Source organism: Poromitra crassiceps (genome assembly GCF_964638095.1).
Source record: "Poromitra crassiceps genome assembly, chromosome: 2".
Lineage (NCBI taxonomy): Eukaryota > Metazoa > Chordata > Actinopteri > Beryciformes > Melamphaidae > Poromitra > Poromitra crassiceps.
Genome location: NC_139624.1, coordinates 56,059,221 through 56,084,762, shown reverse-complemented (window position 1 = coordinate 56,084,762; position 25,542 = coordinate 56,059,221). Strand labels below are relative to the sequence as shown.

Here is a 25,542-nt window from a genome sequence, read left to right as displayed (position 1 = left end):
TTTCTTTTTTTCCCTTATCCATCAATCTTTCATCGCTCATCTATAAACCATAACGACAAAGATCCATCCTCTTGTACAGACATATTTTTCTCCTCCATTTTTATATGTACTTCAATGCAGCATTGTACAGCGCAGGTAGTATAGTGGCCAATTTCGATGGTTAAGACAGCAAAGCCTTTCTGTAGCAGAGGAGATTGGCAATGCAGGAAGGAGCGCCCCCCAGGCAGTACCTGTCCTTATCAATAATTGAGCTGCTCTTGTCCTGTAATGGAAGCAGAGCGAGAGGAGGCAGAGGGGAGGAGTTTCTCTGGCAGCTCTTTTGTGCAGATTTAGCTCATCCATATTTAAGACAGATCCATCTGCAGGGATATAGTGACTGATGGAATTTAACCGACGTGTTGTGCTCTGATCTGTTTCATTCAGCACTGCTTCTATTGCTGAGTTTGCTGTGCATCCTTCGCCCTGAGGCACCATTGCTGGACTTATCAGACATTTTAACTGTAAATGTTGATGAAAATGTTGTATAATATTGCCCATGATGATGCAGCCCATATTTTTCCATTGCAAACAAAAATATATATTTAATAGAAACAAATATAATCAGTAAGATTTTCCTGGTAGCATTGCCTTTTCCCCAGGAGGGTCTGGTGAGACGTAGGAGGAGCCCGGCCTGGAGTCACCCACACAGGGCCTAGAGACCCTCCATGCACCGAAGGGCCTTACAATACTGAGGTATAGCACTAACTCTATTGCAGCGGATTGGGCGTGATCAACCCTTCCGCAGGCAACGTTGCAGACAGAGTAGGAAGGCTGATCTGTGAAGGGCTGCTTCTGGGACGTGGGTCGGGGTCTTAATCGGCCTCGGCTGGGTTTACTGGGCGAGGGTGTATGATGTTGAGAGACCAGAAACACCTTACAACCCCAGCTAACATCACTGATGACACGTCCCAGCGCATGCTGTAGCATGTATTTTAAATGTCTGATTTCTCTGTTGCAGATTAATATAACAAGGGCAGTGGTGGCCTAAAGGTTAGAGAAGCGAGCTTGTCACCGGTTCAATCCCCGTGACCAGCAGGATAAATCTAGGAGAGGGAAGCGAGAAGCAGCGCTTGCCCCTCTGTCATTACCACCACCGAGGTGCCCTTGAGCAAGGCCCAAAGGCCCTTCTGCTCCAGTAGAGCTGCTCAGTGGCCAGCAGAACAGAGTGTGGTTGTAGTGGTCAGGGCAGTGGCGTGCCGTCCATTAGGCGAACTAGGCAAATGCTAAGGGCGCTTGAGCCGTTAGGGGCGCCAGAGAGGGTAATTTTTTTTTTTTTTTTTTTTTTTTTTTTTTTTACAAATACTTTTTCATGATAATAGGCCTACTATTATTTTACAATAGTAGACAAAAATAAGAAGAACAACGTCTTAAGTCTTTAAATAATAGTGAAATAATTTTTCTAATTCTGGCTTTCTGGCTGCCCGGGCTGCAGCACTTTCACCATGGTCCCTAATCCATACCACCCCACCCACTGCGCAGCCGCGCCCCCTTCTACCTGCTCGGAGCTTTTTCCCAGAGTGGGGGAAGGGAGCTGGAAGGTGGGTGCTGAGGGTGCTGCAGCACCCCCTGGTGGCAAGAAATGGATTTTCGAAATTGTTGGATTTGGCTGTCTTGTGTTTATACCACCAACAAGATGCATTAAAAAACAGTTTGTGCTTCCCAGCTCTAATCTTATTTCATACGCTCTCTCTTCAAAAGTGTTTGATTTTCATCATAATCTGGTTTTCCATAATAATAATAATAAGTTCAGTGTTTATGCCTGTGTTTCTGTCTGTTGTAGTGTAAAACGACTAAAGGGAGAGCAGGTGCTTACATGAAAGTGAGTGAGAAAAGGAGAAGATACTGAATAATGACATCACACAACAGTATAATCCTAATGTTAATTTAAAATTAAATATTCTTCTAAATATGGATGAAAGTCCAAAAAACGTAAAATTTTCTTCGGCGCTGCCCTCGCGGGCAGCACCGAGAGGCCCTTCCTTACAGCACCACCTACCTAAAAGTACTTCCAGCGCCACTGGGGAAGGGCGATTCTGAGCCTGCACTGCAGTGCTGGATTAGCTGCGATATAATTTTTATTATATTTTCTTTGGGGGAGGGGGGGGGGGCACCAGCAAAAATCTTGCCTAGGGCACCAACTTGGTCAGGCACGCCACTGGGTCAGGGTCCAGTTATGAATGTGAACAGGGTAGAGCATTGCTCTCAGTGAGAATCCCCCTGTATAAATAAAAGTTTAAAAAAATTACTGTATTGACTCAACCTATATCCGATTCATAAAAGCCTTTAAACCTGCTGTTCTAAAAACAAATAGGAGAATGAACTGAGTTGATAGCAAGAGCAGCAGCAGCCACCACGGCTGAGCAGACAAAGAAAAACAGACAGTCAGACTTCATCAACAGGAGAGGAAAAGGACATCACACTGTGTGCCGACAAGTCTTCTCTGAGAAGTGCAGATACACCACAGCAATGAGCACTTACCACAGAAAACTCAGATAAAAGAAAATAAAAAAAATTAACAGGCTGACCACTTTAAAAGAGACAGGACATTCCTAAAGGGACTAACTGAATGTTCTAGGAAGGAACTTTAAAATTCTGTTTTTTGTCTGTGAATAATATCATGTATCTCCCCCCCATGCGCAGGCAGCGGTGACTGGGTGTGGTTCCTGAGCGGTGCAGTCATGGGCAGGCCGGAGGGGTTGGCCAGGCCGCCTCTGGTTCCGGTTATGGTGCTGTCCCTCCTGGCTCTCTCTCTCCTCTTCACAGGCGTCTCCAGCCTCCCTCAGCCCCAGCCAAGAGTCTTCCTCCCCTTCGAAGGTATAAGAAAACACAAGAACCCCAAGCGTGCTCACACACACACACACACACACACACACACACACACACACACACACACTCTCTCTCTCGATCTCTCTCTCTCTCTCTCTCTCTCTCTCTCTCTCTCTCTCTCTGCTGATATGCCCACATGTTTTTCCACCTAATTTCAGACATCAAGTCTTCAATTAACACATTATTATGCCTATACTCTTATCGTGATGGCCCACTAGCAGATGCAGACATGAATAGAATGTACGCATTCACTGGGAAAAATAAGAAAGCTACTTCAACTTAAAACATGGCGTCGAGCATTTAGTCAAGCATTGAGCATTTGGAATAAATAAAGTGTCATATAGAGCACGACAGTCACGTGACTTTCTCTGGCATTTCCTGCCACTTTCCTGAAGTGAGCTCCCCATTCATTTTCCAAATGTCTATGGAGAAAATGAATGAGGATCTCACTCCCGGGGCAGGAAACGTCATAGAAAGTCACGTGACTGTCGAGCTTTATTATCGGCCTGTCATAACGACAGAAATGTTCGTTTGGGGCCGTTGCGATATTTCATTTTAGAGCCTTTATCGACGATACGATGACCTGCCCATAATATATCATCGTGCATCCCTATCTTGCAGTGATGCCATTTGTGTGGTACGTTAATGCTGAACAAAAGGGTTGATAATAACAGGAGACCAGAGGCTATATTGTGAATGTCATTGTGGAGTAGTATTTGGCTTGCCTGGACTTTACAGAGTATATGCTGTCTTCATCTGGATCTATGCTGGATCAGATTGGTTAGATTGGATATTGGAGAAGTTTCCAAACATGCACGCACTGATCGAATGCATGCGCGCACATGCACAGGCACGCTCGCATGCGCGCACATGCACAGGCACGCTCGCATGCACACACACACACACACACACACACACACACACACACACACACACACACACACGCACATACACAGCCTTACTGTCCTGGGAGCTCCATGACAAGAAGATCCTGTTGTCCTGCCGTGTCCGAGCGGTGACGGTCGAACCTGTGCCAGGTGGCACCGCTTGCCGGGACTAGCCCGAGTCTGGTCCTAGTTAAACTTTAATCACAGCACTCTGCACTGAGGCCCGTGGGCATTGTTGCTGCCTCTGGTTTGGATTCTCTTGTTTTATTTAATTTCTTTGACAGATATGATTATATGAATATTTGATGTCCCCTTGAACTGAGAGTGTGGGGCTAAGCAAGTTTACTTTGTGCGTGCGTGCGTGCGTGCATGCGTGAGTGAGTCAGTGTGTGCCTGTGTGCATGGGCTGGGTGATCAGTCATACCGCTGCACTGTGAGTTGTGCAGTAACCTTTTAGCAGTGGCTGGATACTGTGCTCACTCTCTCGACTATCTCACACACACGCACAGACACACACAAACACACATGCAGACACACACACAGTGGCTGAAGGAGATGTTTGATCACCTTTCACTACCTCTGGCTGTGGCTGAGGCAGCTGAGAGCAGCTGAGGCTGTCCGTCAGCAAGGTTTCTGTGGTGGGACAGTTAATGAGCCTCATAGCACGAGGCTGAAGCAGATGACATTGTGCTATATTTTCTTTTTATCTATCTTTTATCTATCTCAGACTTTGACTACATTTGCATTTTTGTTATTTAAGCCGAACCCAAACCATAATCCTAACCTTAACCAAGCTGTTTTACTTGCCTAAACATAACCAATGTTGTTAAAGTTTATTTATTTGCATTTAATGTCGAAAAGGCAGCGAGGTTTTCAAATTAACTGCCGCTTTGTTTCAAATTCACGTTGAGATTGTAGGTTTGCAGACACATAAAATGCCAACGTTTTAGTTTTCTCTGGTTCTTCTTTAATTTCAGCTGTCAGAGAGACAGTGAGCTGACCTGGCCTGCAGGCAGGGTCTGGGCTGTGTGGGCAGTGAGGTAGACAGTGACCTGGTCTGCAGGCAGGATCTGGGCTGTGGGCAGTGAGGTAGACAGTGACCTGGTCTGCAGGCAGGATCTGGGCTGTGGGCAGTGAGGTAGACAGTGACCTGGTCTGTAGACAGGATCTGGGCTGTGAGGTAGACAGTGACCTGGCCTGCAGACAGGATCTGGGCTGTGAGGTAGATAGTGACCTGGCCTGCAGGCAGGATCTGGGATGTGAGGTAGATAGTGACCTGGCCTGCAGGCAGGATCTGGGCTGTGAGGTAGACAGTGACCTGGCCTGCAGGCAGGGTCTGGGCAGTGAGGTAGACAGTGACCTGGCCTGCAGGCAGGGTCTGGGCAGTGAGGTAGACAGTGACCTGGCCTGCAGACAGGATATGGGCAGTGAGGTAGACAGTGACCTGGCCTGCAGACAGGATATGGGCAGTGAGGTAGACAGTGACCTGGCCTGCAGACAGGATATGGGCTGTGAGGTAGACAGTGACCTGGCCTGCAGACAGGATATGGGCAGTGAGGTAGACAGTGACCTGGCCTGCAGACAGGATATGGGCAGTGAGGTAGACAGTGACCTGGCCTGCAGACAGGATATGGGCAGTGAGGTAGACAGTGACCTGGCCTGCAGACGGGATATGGGCAGTGAGGTAGACAGTGACCTGGCCTGCAGACAGGATATGGGCTGTGAGGTAGACAGTGACCTGGCCTGCAGACAGGATATGGGCAGTGAGGTAGACAGTGACCTGGCCTGCAGACAGGATATGGGCAGTGAGGTAGACAGTGACCTGGCCTGCAGACAGGATATGGGCAGTGAGGTAGACAGTGACCTGGCCTGCAGACAGGATATGGGCAGTGAGGTAGACAGTGACCTGGCCTGCAGACAGGATATGGGCAGTGAGGTAGACAGTGACCTGGCCTGCAGACAGGATATGGGCTGTGAGGTAGACAGTGACCTGGCCTGCAGACAGGATATGGGCTGTGAGGTAGACAGTGACCTGGCCTGCAGACAGGATATGGGCAGTGAGGTAGACAGTGACCTGGCCTGCAGACAGGATATGGGCTGTGAGGTAGACAGTGACCTGGCCTGCAGACAGGATATGGGCTGTGAGGTAGACAGTGACCTGGCCTGCAGACAGGATATGGGCAGTGAGGTAGACAGTGACCTGGCCTGCAGACAGGATATGGGCTGTGAGGTAGACAGTGACCTGGCCTGCAGACAGGATATGGGCAGTGAGGTAGACAGTGACCTGGCCTGCAGACAGGGTCTGGGCTGTGTGGGCTGTGAGGTAAACAGTGACCCATCCTGTAGCCAGGGTCTGGGCTAGGGTTTAATATTTTGAGACATACCAGGAAACGGAAAATGAAGCCCTCTTCCCAGGAATCTCAGGAAAAAAAAAAATCTTATTTTCTTTATGCATCAAGGAGAAATATACCTATTAGTTCCCAACCTGACCTAATGTATTATTTGGTGGCATTAATATTTATTAATTAAGGCAAAACAGGGCAATTTAACAAACATATTAGGCTAGGCTATATAGTGCCGTTAGGGTTTATATAATTCACCAATCGCCTGGATTGGCGTATGAATAAATCCTGTAGTAGCCTCGGCTAACCATTTTCTTAGAGAGTTGTGGAAACTGCCATGAAAGGAATGCAGCCGTAAATGCGTCAATCAGCCCGTTTTCATGCTCTTTTATGCACAACATCAACATGCTGTCTGATACCTGGCACCGTGTCCTTTTGGATATGTGCTGCCGTGCTGCACTCTGGCGGCTGCGCACTCGTCTTCCAGCCGTGCTCAGCCATAATCTCCATACCGCATACCGAAGCACGGCTTTATCAGACCATCTCCACCCCTCTGTGCACGGACATAGCCTACAACCAGGCCATCATGCCCAACCTGGGGGACACGAACCGAGGACGCACGGCTGGGCTGATTGTAGTTTTCACCGCTGGTGAGGTTTGCACGGTGCTCGTGTCGCCATGTCATAGGCTACTGCATTAACGGTCATGGCACAATCCCCTCATGCAAGCCAGAAACTGTAGTAGAAAAGAAAATAAACGTTGTGGGCTTTGTGTTTATTTATTAGGCTAGGTGCAATAAGCTTTCAGTCAATACGTTTACATGCACAGTTAAGTTGCGCTATGGTTATAGCTTGATTAGGCTATTTACTCGGACTATTGTCCTTGTCCCAGTATACACGCACGGGTGGGAAATCCATTTTTTGATGGAATCATGTTGCCTCCTCTACGATAGGTGGCGATATGCACTCTTTCCCGCAGGCTCCGCCAATTCTAACAACAAGTCTCTTAATAATGCAGCTATTTCATTAAAAAATATGATATAATTATACAAACCTTTCCCCTCAAAACGATCACTTCTGGCCCATATAATAGTGTGGCAGTGTGTTTATGTTGAGAGATGGGGTGCCCTGTATTTTAGTGATAGGATTTTTTTTGGCTGTGTTCTGTGTTTATGTGGTCAAGCGAGGTTGTGTTTATGTGGAGAGAGAGAGTGCTGATAAACCGTTCAAACGCATAACACAAAGCTGCCCCTTGTGAGCTCAATACAGTTGAAACTATAAGATATTCCATTAAAAAAATAAATGTTCTAGACACAGATTTAGCTACTACAGTAGATCAACGAACTTCACATTTAGCTTTAGCTAATCGCTCTCTGGCCGCTAACATAACAGTTTTACATGCTGTTCGACTTCCGGGTCAAACAACGTTAGCGCATGCGCTGATTGCCTTGTCCAGTTCCCGTCCGACTGGCCTGTATACATGCAGGGGTAAATCGACTCCCAATCGCATTATCTGGGTTAGTTAGTTGGACTTTTATAACTTCGATTTCAGTCGAGCTAACATGTTTACATGCATTTCAAAAGTCCGGTTTTAGGCGGACTAATGCAATAATTTGAAATTTTTAAGTGCATGTAAACGTAGTGTGTTCCACCTGTGCACAGCGCACAAAGGCGCATAGCCAAAACACGCCGAAATAAAATCAGAAATGAATTCCACTCTGCAAAGGATATCAAATTTCAAATTACTGGCTGTAGCATGGTTGTCAGATATTGATTGTTGGTTCACTTTGATGTCTCTGAAATGCATATACATCGTGATCATTTAATGACTTGCAATGCTTACAGTAGCTTAACACATTGAGTGCCAAGGACGTCTGTGGACGTCCTAAAAAAAAGTAACGAGAAGTGCCAAGGACGTCTGTGGACGTCCTAAAATCATAATTCATATTATTCCATAATTCTGCTGTTTAAGGTCGTACCCAGCCAGTGAGCATGAATCCCTTCAAGGGATCACACGGCGCCACCTTAAAAATCTACACGGGAGCTGCGCCACCCTAAAACCTTGGCGCTAGATCCTTTACTTTGTGCAGGAGAAAGCCGTGATCAAAGAGACACCGATGCATGCTGCAGCCAGAGCCATATAGATTGCTCTGTCTGCAGCTGCGATTTGGCTGCGATCCGCGCCCACAACTGAGCTCCTCTGCCTCTGTCTATCTGTCTGCATATAGTTTCTCCACACGATTCCCTGCCAGAAAGGCAGCACCCGACGCCGAACAGCCAAACCTTTTCCTTCAGTCCCGTTTGGCATTTCCTTGTCGCGCTGGGATCCGCCCGGGGCAAAAACGGAGGCTGCGAAAATAGACTGTGTGCGTGTGGGGAGGAGTTTGCAGCTCAGGGGGGGAGAGGGGGGGAGAGGGGGGTGGGGCACGCAGGCTGCACAGAACTACACCATGTCACTACATCAGAAAATATTAGCTAGAGTCAGTGAATGTGCTTGAAATTAGAGTGCAAAAAGTATTCATAAAAGTGACTTTATCTTGAAAAGTAAAAAAAGACAGCAGAAAACCCTTGAAAGTGCTCTTCTTTCAGAGGCTGTCATTTCATAATGGAACTGTCTAGAAACAAAATTTCTTCTTTGAAAGAAGCAGGAGTGTCCAATGTTTCATTAGAGTCCAGCCCTGTCCATATAGCCCTAATAGAAAAAATTCTATAGCTGTTTTCAACTGAATGGAAGTGAATCTGGCACAGGCTCCAGACAATTTTACTGAAGCGCTGTGGCACTCAATGTGTTAATATATTACATGTTCTTTTAAAACATAGGCTATATCTTTTAAGAAAGTAAACTGTTGGCATCTTTCTAAATATAGCCCTATTCCAATATGTTCTGCATGTAAAAATACAACACTTTTTTCCCGGTTTCCCGTCATTAATTTCCCGGGAAATGGGTTGGATGGCATTTCGGAGCCAATGACAGAGTTTGTAATAAGCCGGGAGCGGACATCCGGCTGCCACCGAAACAGTCGCTCCAATGGGAGAGCAGCTGTAGAGCAGGGGAGGGCTTATCCCAGTTGCCTGTTTCCGCGGCGCCAGACTCCTCGGGCGGGAGGGAGAAGAGGCTGGCCAGCGAGACTAGGTAGACAGTGACCCGTCCTGCAGGCAGGGTCTGGGCTGTGATGTGTGAGGTAGACAGTGACCCGCATGAGGTGGGGAGTCTGGCAGCTTGGAAGAAGCCTGCAGTAATGACTGAATATGAGGAGAATACCACACCGGCACCATCTTTGGTGTTGAAGTCACATTACTTCCTCACTCTCCTATGTTTCCAAATAAGCCAATCCCTCTAATCCTGGAATATGCAAGTCCTTTTCCAGCTGTGGATTTCATTTGACTTGTGCTCACTCACTTACTGTAGTTGTGTTTTGCTGCAGGGAGACCCATAAATGGAGCGTTATTTGCAGTAAAACGGTCCTATTTGACTTTGGTAACTGCAGTGTACTAATTCTTTAATAGACTAGGGACCTTATACCTAATGAGTATTTATCATTATGATGATAAAACTGTGTGTATTTAACTGTCATAATTACCCTGGGATACATGCAGGTGGATTTATGAGATTTATTCCGAGTGAAACTGCCTACGTCAGGTGTGGTTTGCATTCCTGCTGTGAGTTAGATGGCTGCACTTAGCACCTGAGTTGAAACACCAGGGGAGACACGATTGGATTCACGTTTGTCGTTTCTGTTAGAATTTTTTTTTGAATGGGGGATGGATGGGGGTCATATTCCCCCCCTGGCTGAAAGTTCACCAAAGGCTGAGCACCAGATGTAGGGAGCCTGCAGAGACACTTAGACCCAAGGTGGAGGCTCATCGCTCCCATAAACACTCGTCTGGAAGTCCTCAGCAATGGAAGAATTCGGGGTGCCTGGGCTCCGTCCAAACCGCTCAGGAAGATGAATGATGAGAGGCGGAATAGAGACTGGAAGAATGGCGGCCCGTGGGGGACGAAGGTGCAGGTGGTTTGGCACCTGCCGGGTGGCCAAAACGTCATTCCCGGTCGCTGGATTGTGCCGCTCCCGGGTGTAAAGACCTCTTTATTATTACGATCTGGAATTAACTCAACGCAGATCTTGAGAGAAAATAAAGCATCGAGATCAGCGCTTGGGTTGTACACGGGTTTGGGAGCTGGAATAGCCTCCTCCTCTTTCTCCTTGTGTCGCCGCTGAAATCCTATCTGGGGGTAAGGCAGGTTCACTGACGGGACTTCCACTGTAGCCTCACGTCCCGCAGAGAAGTTGCTGCCTCTGACATTCCTCTCTCCCTCACACTGCTTACTCTTGTCTTCCACAGGCGAACGCGGCAAGACGACAACTAAAACCGCATAATAAACAGAGGAAAATGCCGCCCGAGAATGCAGCTAACCCAAATAATAAGCGGTCAGACGTTGCCTTTCTCCTCCGGGCCTCAGATAATAAACACAGGCCTCCTTTCTTACAGCGAAGCTGTTTAAGGATTACCAGTGTGATAAAGGATATTTGCTCTTGTGGATTAGCTCTGGATATCCTTTTTCCTCTCTCTATTTATTTTGGCCTCTGTTTTCATGGCTCACATGACAGATTGCTGCCTCAGAATAAGGTCAAACTCCTAAAGCATAGAGCTCTGAAAGAGAAACTTAACTGCAATTAGTGTTGCATTACAGTGTAGCAACTTTCATGGAGACTGACACCCAAAAAGGCAATAATATATCAGAAATCAGGTTGATTTCTGATGTTTTATTTTATTTGTTTGCTTGTTGTTTGACCGCCTATACTTTGAATAGACTTTACTATGAATATTTTGATTGAAATATTTGATTGATTTTGAAGTTATTTTAGAATTTTCCTTCCTTCTGTAACAGGGATCCACAACCCTCTCCAACCTCAAGCTAAATTAATTGTTAATCAGACGGTAGAAAAATAGATGTTTTTTCTACCAACAGATTAAGCGACAATATCAAGTATGTAACTGATTTTAGTGGCATCAGATTTTGATTACCGGTAAACCAAAATGAAAAGTGATACTTGGCTGACATCTCTTTTCATAAAACAGGGCTGCCAAGTTTCAGCCACAGTTAGGAGTGAGATTTGCCAAAAAAAAATTGTCCCTTTTTTAGGGTAGATTTAGAGGGATATCTCAATTTAAATTAAGATTAGGATTACTGTTGTGATGTAATTATTCAGTCTTCACCCCCATGCCAGCTGCTCTCCCTGCACTGTCAGCCTCCCCGTGCTCTCTCTCTCTCTCACTCTGAATAGTGAACATGCAAGAAATATGATCAATTGCTAAAATGAATAGAATACACAGAGTCCAAGTCTACATTAGGATTAGACTGTCAGATGTCATTATTCAGTATTATTCTGTCATTATTCAGGCAGCTCCTCTCCACCCAATTATTTGTGCAACTTAAAAACCAGTTTCCTGCTATTTAATATATAGTGTATTCATAATTGACCAGCACAAGTAGAAATGAAAATAATTGTAAGAAGAGAAGTCAGATCCACATCCTCCTCCACTGTTTCCTCTGACCTGGAAAGTTTGGCAGGGGGTGGTTGACCCTTCACTGCCCAGAATGACAGCAGGTCTCTCTGCTTCTTCTTCGCTGACATCTTTCAATTTGTTTCAAACAAACAAAAATGGAAGTGTGCAGTTAAGGACTGCATGACCCACAGTCTCAAAAGAGAGCTACATGTTACTGTAAATCCCCTTAGCTCATAAGTATCAATTAGCTCACACATGCAAATACCTGATGATTTTAACTAACACTGCTATTAGTCACGGTTGTTGTTTTTTGTTAAACCCACCGCAGCAACCTGCCACGCTGTTCAGTGTTCACCAGCAGCCTGTGTAACGTTACTCCTGCTCCGACTGAGTGACTATAACGCATTTTATTCTATAAAAATAACGTATTTTGGATTATCAAAATGAGGTGGTTACCTACCGTTTGACCTCCCGCTTCAGTTGAAAGAGTGTCACGGCATTATTCAGCTGACACAGAAAACTGAGTTTTCTTTTCAAACTGTTCACCAAACTGTTTTGTTGTTGTTCTCTTCCTGGGATAGTGACTCCATGACCCACCCTACTCTGCCTCTGATTGGTTGGTACTCGTGATTGCCTTTCGTTGGGTTGGTTAGATTTAGGCAGGGGACTGATGATTGGTTAAGGTTAGGGTAAGAATATCTGGGTCAGCTAATCAGAGGCAGAATAGGGCGGGCTCACTCTGTGACAGACTCGAACTACGGCAAGCAGCAAGTTATGGAAATATTATAATATCAGTGAGAGGGAAAAACCTTTATGAGCGTGTGAAATAGCAAGTGTGGCGTGTGCGCGTGTGAAGAGGTTAAATTGCGTGACTCTCACTCTCAAAGGGTGAGACTTGGCAGCTCTGTAAAAAGAGATGCCAACTTTTCCCAGATTCCCAGATGCATTCTTATACTGTCTTCACCCGTTTAGGGTAGCCTATATACAGTACAGTAGGCTACTGTCCTTTATGTATGGCACCTCATGCTGAACCTTGTATCAACAGCTAAAAGCTGTAGCTGTAAAAGCCTTTTAGTGAACTGTGGCTACGTTTGTACAGCGTTTCTGTCTGAGATGACAGACAGGATTAACACACTGCTTGCTGCTTATTTCAGACATTGTCACACAGCTCAGTGTGTTGGCTTAACTATATAGGGGGGCAATTAGGGGGTATTGTTAGAAATACTGTAGCAGCTGACAGATATTGTTGTATTGTTGTATTATATAGCTACCGTTGTACCACTCACAAACGGCACAGTAGGCCTGGGCGATATGGCAATTTTTTTTATCACGATATGTTTTCTTATATCGATCGATGTCGATATTTATCACGATATAAATTTATCAATAATACTAATTGCACATAAAAAGCACATGAAGAATTTTAGGGGCACAATTAAAATTCAATGCAGAGCGATATAGAATGTATAAGATACGACTCTATTAATCTCTGACCGGTTACAATTAAGTTGAATTCAATTCAAAGTATTCTCATGAGAGAGGCTCAATGCAGCTCATTGGCTATTGTTGTCATTAAATGATAACCCTTTATTTAGTCATCTGTTTGTCCATACTATTCACTTATGGCTTTTTAATGTAACTTTATCCATTTGCATTTTCATCTTATTATAATTGTTCTATGCTTGTTACTTGTTTTCCCTTATCCCACTGGTCTGTGGTGTGCTTATTCTGTTGTGTGTATTGCATTATGTTGTTTTAATCATTAAAACAACATAATGCAACGTTACGTTCATTGCATTAATTATGAACGTCTTGGTCCAAGGCTGTTGATTATGCAGCTATAGTTAGCTGCTGTTGGTTTGATAAAGGAAGCAAAGACTGTTTAAACCATAGATGTGTAATGTTATTCGGATAGCTGCTATAGATGGTCTATCTAACAGATAGCATAACGTTAGCAAGATTGTCAAGTATGAAGATATTAACGTTAGCGCGTAAGCTAACATTAGCGTTAGCTAATGCGATGTAGATGCTAATTTGATAGCATTCATGACAGCCAGCTACCGCTACCCATAACCAGAACTACTGTCTGCTGCAGCTTTATCTCACGCGTGTACAAATCAATTCCATCTGTTTATGTTACTCTTGCCGGGCCAGGCTCTAACTGGTTAGTAACAGCAACTCAGCCAGCCGACTGCGAGGCTCCTCTGAGCAGAAGGGATTCTTCCGCAAACGCGTGCATCACATGGTTTATTTTCCATTGATGCCATTGGTTCCACTCAGTGTTGCCTTCAAATACCCCCCAAAAACGACACGTTATTCACAATAAGCATTGCTGTGCTAAGCTGCGGTCATGTTTCTGAGGGGTTTTGAACGCAACACTGAAAATATTTTTATCGAAATTACAGCTCATAAATTTATCATCGTTATCGTGGCCGTTTTTTTCGTGAAAACTTTCGACATCGTTTTATCGCCCAGCCCTACGGCACAGTGCTTTGTTTACTGTAAATTGGGAGGAGGGTATATTGCCAGAATTAGGTCCAGAAAGTTTAATCAGATTACTCCAATCCTAATTTCCCTTCACTGGCTCACAATTCAAGCCAGATCTGACTTTAAGGTGCTTCTGTTAGCCTACAAATGGTCTTGCACCATATATTTCTGGGCTCATCCCTTATATCCCCCCTCGTGCCCTCTGATGACAGGATGCTGGCTACCTTACTGTTCCTAGATTCAAGAAAAATCAGCAGGCAAAATCAGTAGGTTCTCTTACCATGCCCCATAACCTACCTACTGTATTCATTCAATCATGATCTACTGTAGCACTTTTGCCCTTGCCCAGACAGTACATAGAAACTGCCTCTCTTTAATTCCTTGAATGTTGACTCGGTGTTCAGGAAATGCAATCTTCCTTCCGGGAGAACACTACCGTTTTTGTCCACAGGGGCCGCTAAAATCAACAAAATGAAGGTTCCTCGTAGCTGCTTTAAATAAACTTTGATTTGATTTGGGTATTGCTCAAAACAACCTAATGAAACAATAACAGCACATTTAATATGCTACTGATTGCGCATTGCTACTGTATTAGAGTTTGGCCTTACCGTTGCCAAAATGCCATTCAAGGGGTGGTGGGATGAAAAATTGATCCTCATTCATCCGGCTGGCTGGCAGTGGGCACAGTGGTCTGTGTTTATGATCTGGATCATTTAACCTCATCAGTGGTCTCACCCTGTTCTGGCAAGCCTCCAGTATTTACATACAGTATTAACTTAGAAATATACAGTATGAATGTCACGCCGTGAAGGATGTTTATTTGAAAGCGAGTGGGTGTGCGCAAGTTTGCGTGCGCGCTGTGGATTTAGCACACCCACATGCGTCCGCATACATGCTAACGCGTGTTTGGCGGAGCGGCAGTTGAGACGTATGTGATTAAGATGATGTCTGTAGTTTTAACTGCTACCTCACGCTGGTATGAGCCACGCTTTGTTCTCAGCCTGAACACAACCAGCCGTGGAGATCCCAGCCTCAACGCCCTCATCGGAGAGCGGATACACCAGATCCCTCTGCGTCCATAGATTAGTCCTCGCTTTCATCATCATGCCTCATTACAATAACCTCCAACCACCCCACGTTATTCATATGGGGTGCACCGTAGGTGGATGTCAAGTTGTTAAGGATGTTTACTTAATGGGACTGTGGTGAGCGTGTGTCAAGGAGTATTGTATTGTATTGAGTATTGTATTGGGGCGGCTGTAGCTCAGGAGGTAGAGCGGGTCGTTCACTAATCACTTTGGATAAAAGAGGTCGGTGGTTCGATTCCCGCCTCCTCCAGTCTGCATGTCGAAGTGTCCTTGGGCAAGATACTGAACCCCAAATTGCTCCTGATGGTGTGCCAGCACCCTGCGTGGCAGCCTGCCGCCATTGGTGTATGCATGGGTGAATGTACCTACTGATTGTAAAGCGCTTTGGATAAAAGCGCTATATAAATGCAGGCCATTTACCATTTACCATTGTACGTTGCGTGTGTGAGTGTGTATATGTGGGTCAGAGAAAGAGAGTTGTGTGTTTGCACGTGGTAAGTGGTTGAATGTGCATTCCTTAGACTTGATTACATTTTGGTGGCAAAACTTTCCGCTGAATCACTGTTAAAACCATGTGGTTTTCCAGCTCTGCATTATTATAAAACACAGGCGACGCGGTATTTGCTGAGTGGATACTTTGAATATCTGAAAACTGCCAAAAACCATTTGACCGTTTTGAGAATTTCATCAATCTGAATAGTAACAGTATACTGTAGTGTGCTGACTAAGACGACGCTGAAGATAAAACACCAAACTTTTCACTGCTTTTTGAGGGATTTGATGGAAATGTCTTTATAGCCTTTCAACTGAGCATTCATCCAGTCAAACACCAGACCTGGACAAGCAAAGGCATGCTTTTGGGGTCAACAAAAGGTCAGGGGTCATGAGGTCAAGCAATGCTGACAGGCAGCCAAAAGTGGGCAGTGTCTGTGTTTGTGCCAGTTTCGTCGTAATTTCACCAATTCTTTTCTAATGTAACAAAGCACCCCCATCTCTGTTTTGCATTAGACCTGCACTTTAGTAGATGCATCTCCTTTTTCCAATGGTAAACATAATAAAGCCTTTGAAATAAAATCAGTGATGCTCCTCGATTATGGAGAATTCCTGGCAGTGCAAACCAGGGACCTGTCAAGGCTGTCGGCAGGGGAATACAGACATAAAAATAGCTGGGCCGACTGTGTGTGTGTGTGTGTGTAGGTGTGTGTAGGTGTGTGCAGATTTCCTAAATTAAAATCGGGGACATTTCCAGGTCGGCAGTCAATATATCATTAAAATATCCAATATTACAATATTATTATATATTGATTTGATTGATTTGATTTGCAGATTTTTTATTTTTGGTCATCCAAACACCATGTACAATACCTCTATTTCATAGAATCAAAACCATAGACATAACACATTTTACATGGATCTTGACCAAAAAAAGGTATGGGCTGAAGCTAAAAGCTTATTTTGCCCACCCTATTCACATACAGCACATGACAAAGAAAGAAAAACAAGTGTGAATCTTTATAAGAAAAGAAAACAAAAAAGGAGAAAAACAAAAAAGAACATGCTTCCTGCTCATACTTTATAATGCATATTTAATAGTTGTACATGATTTATTTTATTTTATTTTTTTACTTTTTTACTTTTTTTTTTTTTAATTGTCTTTGTTTATTTATTTATGTATTTATTTATTTATTTATTTATTTATTTATTTATTTTTTTATTTTTTCCATCCCTTTTTCCTGCTTCATGATCCATAAGTAATAACAATAATACATGATTAATCTGCTTCATGATCCATAATAATGACAATAATACATGATTAGTCTGCTTCATAATCCACAAATAATGACAATAATACATGATTAGTCTGCTTCATAATCCACAAATAATGACAATAATACATGATTAGTCTGCTTCATGATCCACAAATAATGACAATAATACATGATTAGTCTGCTTCATGATCCACAAATAATGACAATAATACATGATTAGTCTGCTTCATAATCCACAAATAATGACAAATATGTCACATATATATATGAAATAAAGGGGGGGGGGCAATTCCGGTGTCATGTATTTTGACCATGGTAACTATTGTACTGTAATAAACTATGGTGCAGGCCGACTGATATCCCTCCAAAATACCACATTAAGACACCAAGACCTTGAGGAACACCATTAGAAAAATTAATGTTGCGATTTGCTATCAAAAACATTTGACATTTGGAGATTTCTGTAAGATTTTTTTTTTTTTTGCAATTGGGTGTTGAGCACTTCTCTTCTGGAGATTGCTCAGAAACCTCCTTATTGTCAATATCCGTACAAAGCCATACATCCCCTGAATGCCCTAGGTCTTTAGTTTGTGGTTGTAAAGTTTCATGTTATGCTATATATAAGCATCTTCACTGAAAGACAGTAATGTTGGCCGCAGATGAGGAGTAGAAAATCAGGGACATTATCGGGGACAGTTCCACCTGGAGACAGGTCACCAAAAACGGGGGCTGTCCCTGAAAATGGCGGACGTCTGGTCAGTTTAGTGTGTGTGTGACTGTCTATACATGCATTCATGAGAGTGTGCTCGTATGCGTCTGTGTGCAGTTTCCTTGTGTCCTATAGGACTTCCAGCTATTGGCGGCGGGTGCAGTGAGCGACAGCTTTGTGATGCCTCGGGGTGGACAGTGTGCGAGATGTTTGACAGCTCCTGTCAGCTTGCCTTTCTCTGTCTGCCTCGGTGTTTTGCCATTCCTGCGTCTGACCTTGACCCCCTGTTGAATGTTTTATTATTCCTCCTGCACAACATGTTGAAAGAGAATCAATGGACATCAATATGAGCAAAGGCAGTATCTTTCAGAGGACGGACAATGTCAAATGGAAATTCCTTTGCTCAGAGCTTTGCATTATCGCATTTTCCTTATGGAACCGTTTTTACAGATGTGTTCTTTAAGATTCTTTCCTATGCAGCGTATTGCAGGTATTTTCCAAATTTAAGTTGGTGGATTGTTCGACTTCTCTTATACCGATACCGTTAAGAAGCAAGTCATGAAAAGGAAGAAAAGTGTGCAGTAGAACAACACTATAACATTCACTATCACTGGAAGGCTTACGGCAGATTCCTTTTCCATTAGTGCAAATATGTAATGGCTTGCATGAATTGTCTTTAAGCACCTGTATCAAAAAAGAGAATGTTGCCTATGGACATCTGCAAGACTTTTTACAGAAAAAAACAGGTGCATTTGGCATTGTCCCCTCTTCCCACAAATCCTCGCCATTACTCAACACCACAGAAACAACCTCTCGACCCTGGTGATGTCATGATGCCACTGAGGAAATGTAGCTTTTTAACGTGACAAAACGTCACCAGGAGTCCCACCTGGTGTAGCCTCTCCCTGTGTCTCTCTCCTACACGACTAGTAAATCCATCCACTCTGAGAATCCTCTGACCCATATCTCCTGCCAGCTTCTCCCTGGACCTGAGAGACTCTCTGAGCCTCCATGGCAGTAAAAACACTGTGATTTACCGGCCGCTGGAGGTGAGAGGTAACTGGAGGCTCCTGGTGTGGGTGTGAGAGGTCATGGCTCGGGTTGGCCAAGAGGCCGAGGGATGGGCGTTAAGGGGGGTGACTGCCTGTGACAGGTGAAGGGGGGAGGTCAGGTGCTAATTAGGGCATTGGGAAAGCAAACTAGCTCGCCAGTGGGCTAGAGTGATAGACAGGTTAGCATCTCGGGTTTCAGCTTTCCTGCAGGGAATATTAGCCAACACCTTAGGAGTCGGCCATGCTATGAAGCCCCAGCAGTTCATCTTGGTACTGGATAACATCACTCTGCCTCAGACACACACACACACACACACACACACACACACACACATACACACACACACACATACACACACACACACACACACACACACACACACACACACACACACACTCTAACAGGGGAAAGTATAGTCTTGGCTCACATGTCATATATAGACATACTGTCTGCTTTGGGAAGTCGATGGGAGAGAAGGCATACATAAGAGCTTAGGTATTCCATGCGGCCATGTGATTCCCATTACAAATGTCTGGATATAGAAAATACGCGACAGCCAACAATAGGAAAATTAATGAGACGCAGTAGATATGAAGTGTTTTCCGCTCTCAGCCTGACTCTGGCTCCTCTCCATGACGAGCCGTTGCAGTGCAGTGGGTCTGTGGAGTACAGTAAGTGCGTGCTGCTGATGTTTGAGCGGCGAGCGTGCTCTGTGCACCCTGCCTGGGAATGCAGAGTATGCCTGCTGGATAGACAATCGGACGACTCTGTCAGCCAGCACAGGACGTCCTGGGTGGTCTGTGGACAGGGGAACTCCTCGCATTGGCACAAAACCTTACTGTTCCCCTCTGGCATATCTGAAAATATACCACCAGTCTTTACTGTATAGCATCGGGCATACCAAGTCGCCAAGGAGAAACGGACAGACAGTCCCACTCGGACTACTGCTACTTTTTTATCTCTAGAGGGCCTCTGTCAGTTGCCAGGATAAAGTATTTTACTGGTGTAGTATGTACAACACTGTGTTGGGTAGATGCAGCCATCCAGAACTCAACTGAGGATCTCTTGGCATTGTCTGGATCAAGAGCAATGGCATTTGGCCGACGGTTTGAAGTCAGGCTTCTGTGATGAAAGCCACTCCATCTTGTGAGGAGAGATGAATTGCGAGGGGGCGTCTAAGCCCCTGCTCCAATATTTATCAAGAGGGATTTAGGTCCTCCCACCGGCTGCCCCGGATGACCACAGGACAGGTCCTCCTCAAAGTGAATGGAGACAGAGCTGTATTAGCATGGAGTTAATTTATTCATGCTGCCCTTTCAGGTAGCAAGCCAATTGAGCAGGGCTGATTTGCATGGGAGACACAAACACTGGTTTGTAATTGGTCGACAGCCCGACCTTGAAGTGGTAATGGGGTGTAGAGACCTTTTGGCTTGTGTTCAAGACACTGGTGTTCATCAAAAAGACGGACCTCATGCCTTCTGGTTCTGCCCTTTACTGACGGGATTCTGTGCCAAAATATTTGAGTGGTACTCTATAAGTCCTACAAAATAACCCTTCAGCCGTAAGCAGAACTCGCCATCTTTGGCTGCTCGGAGACCTCTCTGGGTTTCCCCACAGCTGTGCAACAGTCTCTGACATTGGGGACAACTGTTGCCAAAAAACTCATTCTGAAAGAATGGAAGTCCCCCTCTTCACCTTCTTTCCAACTGTGGTTGACGTACATGATCTCTGTTATAAGGATGGAGAGGCACAGATCCCTGAGAACCAACTCACTTAAAAGGTTTCTAACTATTTGGGACCTGTTTTTAGCCTACCTCGACGAGGTTGGGGGCGGTGGGTGACTTGCCCGCCTTGTTCCTGTTGGACGCCTTGCGTGGGACTCCATGCACGACATCTCTTGCAAGCACATAAGTAGGGATGCACCGATTGCGATTTTGTTGGCCGATTCCGATTTCCGATTTTTGAATAGTCTGACTTGCCGATACCGATTTTTGCCGATTACGATTATTTTTCTAAGAACAATAATTGGCGGGTTATTTTGCTTTTTTTTTTTTTTTACTTTAGCCTAATAGAAAATTAACATTCATGTCACATTTCTTATCATTTGCATGAGGTAGGACGATCTCACTCAAAAACATCTCAAAATAAAAGTGTTCCAGGTTACTGGACAGAGCTTTTCTTTTTTGTGTAAATACAATGAATATAAAACAATTAATTCCAGTATATCCCACAGCTATCATGCATTTACTTTTCCAAAAGAAAAAAGGTGCAACAGAACAGGCGCTTCAGATGGAAAGTAGCCTATGGCTAAATCTATTACAAAGCATATCTTCCCCTATGGGGTTTAATGTTTTTATAGGCCTATGTCCCTGCCAAATAAACTAATAAAATAAAATAAATAAACGTCAAAATGTTATCCATGGACAAGGAGTTTATAGCCTATAGCTCTGAAGCCCAGAGACCTTCGAAGCCATGCCCACTCTACAGTTGTGGATTTGGCTGTTATTGAGTAGCCTAGATGAGGAAATGAGTTTGAGTTGACTCAGTTTGAATATCGTAGTTTACACAGAGCGCGTTTTTTTTAATCCGCCATTCGGAAAAAAATCATCTCGCACAGAAAACCTTGCACACTGGTCCGATGCGTTTTATTATTATGTTCGTCGTTCTATTCGCAATACGAAACAAAAGTCCTCTCCTGGCTGTATCCACGACAACGTGACTGACAGATAGTAGCAGCAGCAGCAGGCAGCGGTGATGTGGACTGCAGCTGGTCGGGGAAGAGGGGTGAGGTGGAGCGAGCCGCTCAGACTGGAGTGGACTCCAACCTACCCGGCCCCTCCGCGGCTCCACACCGACGAAGACATGCTGTGGCATGTGTGTAGTGGCAGCTTTTGTTTTGGCTGCAACTCATCCGTCTCTGTCTCGCTGCTTTTGGGTGCGCGGACGTCACTTGAAAATCGGCTCACAGAATCGGCATTTTAGAGTGACCGGCGCAGATCACCGATCGAGGCTGATCACGTGAAAATCGGCCATTTCCGGTCACGTGCCGATCGATCGGTGCATCCCTACACATAAGCACCCTATATGGATGGTAGCACCACATTATAATAACTGTCGATATGTATGTTTTTGTTTCTTTTCCATTCCTGTGTCTGAGCTTGTTCGTTTTTGTTTATATTGTTAAAATTGAAAATAAAAAATATATAAAAAGACGGACCTCTCCTCACACAGTCAACTTAGTTGCCCGTGTTGATATATAGTTGCCCCTGTTGATCTCTGCTTCTCAAGGGCAAAACCAATGTTCCACAAAGAGCGGACAAAATAACCCCATATGGTTTCACTGTGGTTTTTTTTTATCACTTTTCATGTCAACAGTAGTCTCCCCTCATGTTAGTAAACACATGTGGCCATGCACTGCCTCGTGTGGAAATTAAGGGAAATGTGCAAACGGTACTACAGTATGTTATTCCGTCTTAACCACTTCTGCCACACTTCCTTTCAAAAGAAACCATGATGGCAACACAGGGTCTAATGTCTCGTTCTGCCAAATCTTGCTATGTCCCGTCAGATATAGCAGATCGGAATAGGAGATCCAGACAGTTGGCACCAGTCCCTCAACTCAGCCTGGGGTGATCCCAATCTAGAGTCGCTCTCATAAAGATCCCCACATACTTTCCAGCCACAGTGAATCTCTCATTTTTATGATCCCGCATTTACGATGAAGCGCTCCTTGTACGGAGATCCCAAAACCAAAACCACGGCAGGGTTGTTTACCGCTGGAAGCTGTCAAACTCGGTCATTTGATCACACAAACAATTTTGGAGGTCTAGTCTGTCAGAAAGTGTTATGGGCTGAGAACCTGAGGGATGCTTCCTTGCGGTCTTGCCTTTCCCCTCGTGGCTATGTAATCAAAGGAGCAAACAGCAACTCCCCTCTCTCATCTCAGGGACTGCATTCTCCTCTCCACTTTAATTGCTGCTAAACCAACAGGGGGTACAATGACAAGTCCTTGCCCACATTTATTTATTTTTCCACTTGGCTGTTCACCACAATCACACAAAAAAGTAAATGTTCTTCTTTTTACTCTGTGGGACTTGGTAGCTTGTTGCCTCTCTGGGTCAGATCCTTGAACGATTGTATGCCTTGGTATGCCCGATGTCCTTGAACAATAAGTTTCTCTTACAGTTGACAGAACACTGCATTACATGGCAAGGTGATCACATCTTGTAGTTGCTTCAGATACCTTTTCTGTAGAGCTGTATTCAGGGTTCATACAGCTTTTTAAGAATACAAATCGAGCACTTTTCAAGCCCTTTCAAGAGACCAAAACCCCCAGAAATCAGACTCTCAAAGCCTTTATCCTCACATCTAAATTGTTACTGTAAATGCAATTGTGAAAAATAAAGTTGACAATATTCCTTTATACCCACAACAATCAATGTATATTGTCACTGTTTATTTTACTAGCTGTTCATATTAACTTTGATTGTATGTTTTGATCGTGATTATTTAATGCTTGCTAATCTATCTAGCTATTCTACCCTTCTTTAGTGTGTAATTATTTTCAACGTTTCATTTGAAAGACCAGATTATGTTGAAAATCAAGCACTTTTCAAGGAGTATATTCAAATTCAAGCATATTCCTAACCTTAAAAACATGACGGTAAAAATCAAGCATTTTCCAAACTTTCAAGACTTTGTATGAATTCTGTGTATTAACAACACACATAAAAAGTCAACCCAATCGCCAGAATAGAATGTCGGTCGGCATTGTGCATTTCTACAATCCACAGATACACAATCTCAACGTAAAATCAGTCAGCTCGAAAACGTGGCCGTTTCTGCAAACCTACAATCTCAATGTAAATGTGAAACAAAATGGTGGTTACTTTGCCTTTCCAACGTTAAATGCAAATAAAACAATAAACAATAAAATAAACATACAAACAAAAATTTACAATAAAAATTGTGTAAATGTGACTTAACAGTGAAATGTAGACTTTGGAAAGCCTGGGGACCTAACAGCCCTCTGGTGTGAAAGGCAAGTGTTTATGCCCTCATCCACCCCGACCACACACAGCACCCTGACTGCACCGCACTTTTTCAATAGCAGACTCTCTGACGTGAAATGTCTAGAAACACGACATGCAGCGTATCTTTCATTCAGAAACGTGATATTCTACGTGTCCATGGATCGCAGAAACGTACAATGTCGACATGTTATTCTGTTATCCTGCAGTCTTGGACCAAAGGGCCATCGGTGTTGTTGTTGCTGTTGTTGTTTTTTGATTTTTTTTATGCAGAGAATGACGTCAGTTAAGCATCCACTGACACAGCATGTAAAGTCTAATGTGTATTCATCAGGCCATCTGTGACATCAATGACCTTTCCAAAGCTACAGTAAACCGTCAGCTTTCTTTTATGAATTTACATGAATTTAAATTAGATCTGCCTTGAGATGAGATGGCCCGCTCTGCAGCAGTGTAGCTGTTTAATATTGAATGACCCCTGCGCTCTCCCTGCCCAACAAAAGGCTTTTGTGCTGCTTCTGCTTGACCAGCTCACACAAATAAACCACTTCAAAGCGAGAGTCTTAGCTCTCCGCTCACTACCTTGGCCCGTCCGCCATCCCCGCTGTCCGGTGCATGGATCACTATGGATCGTATCAGCACGGAACCAATGGGGCACCATGGGTCAAAGCTCAAAGTCAACGGAGGGACGTTGGGGATGCTGTGAGGTCTACGGGGAGCTGTAAGGCCCACCTGCCCTCATGCATAATAGAAAATCCACCAACTGCCATTGCTCAACCCCTGCTTCCTTGCTCTCTCTCTCTCTCTCTCTCTCTCTCTCTCTCTCCCTCCCATGTCTGCAATGAGGACAGCAGCCCTGTCTCCATCCTCCAGCTGTGGCAAAACAACACTGAATGAGACATTTCACAGCTGACGTGAACTCGGCTTATCCAACACGCCAACCCGCCCTCTTCCCTCTCTTACTGTCAAGGGTGGGGTCCTCCTCACATTCACATTTTTCCAAGGAAAGTCACCCCAAAAGGCCCAGATCCTCCTGTTTACGCAGAGCACAACAGGCCTATAGTTCTTCTATCCCTTGGCATCAGTGGCATGCTTAATTTGCACCCCAAACCACACTGTCCACAACACGCTGCTGAGTAATGATGTCCACACTGTCCTCAACACGCTGCTTGGGTAATGATGTCCAAACCACACTGTCCTCAACACGTTGCTCAGTAATGATGTCCACACTGTCCACAACACGCTGCTTGAGTAACGATGTCCACAAACACTTTTGACACGTTTGCTCTCTCGAGTGATCTCAACTAAGAGGAATTTCTATTTAAACTCATGACTGATGAATCACATGTGGTCAGGTGATTTATCCATCACTGAGATGGGGGGGAAAAGCCCCAATTCCGCTTTTGGATTTCAATAAACAGTTCCACTGTCTTATTACAAAAAAAAATTATAAGTATGACCATAGAGTCCATAGAGTTTTCAATGACGCTATTAGATCTTATTTTGAAAATACATGAAAGCTGTATTTGAACAGATGACACATATATTGGTTAAAGGACACGCACGGACCTACACACGCAAACACCCTCTCTCACTCACTCACTTGCGCACAAAACACTAGTTGCAGTCTTATCCCAGTCTAAGACCTTATTCGTGGGTTATGAGCTGGCATTGGTCTTGGTCAATCCCGCTCCCAGTGGATATATTGTATGACTATGAAAAATGTTGACACTTCTTGATAGCAGCCCCCCTCCCTCTGACAGAGCAGGTGCACTATCTGTAATGTCAACTTTGGATTTGGG

General features: G+C 44.4%; 1 protein-coding gene across 1 annotated transcript in view; it reads left to right on the top strand.

The window, feature by feature from the left end:
* The window catches only part of sema3c (sema domain, immunoglobulin domain (Ig), short basic domain, secreted, (semaphorin) 3C), a gene marked incomplete at its 3' end in the record, with an annotated part of 113,456 nt that overhangs the window by 5,021 nt on the left and 82,893 nt on the right, over nucleotides 1-25,542 (top strand). Inside the window, exon 2 of the mRNA XM_083632073.1 lies at nucleotides 2,680-2,853. Coding sequence (XP_083488199.1) covers nucleotides 2,718-2,853 — 136 coding nt within the window. The 5' untranslated portion in view covers nucleotides 2,680-2,717. The remainder of the gene's footprint in view (nucleotides 1-2,679; nucleotides 2,854-25,542) is intronic.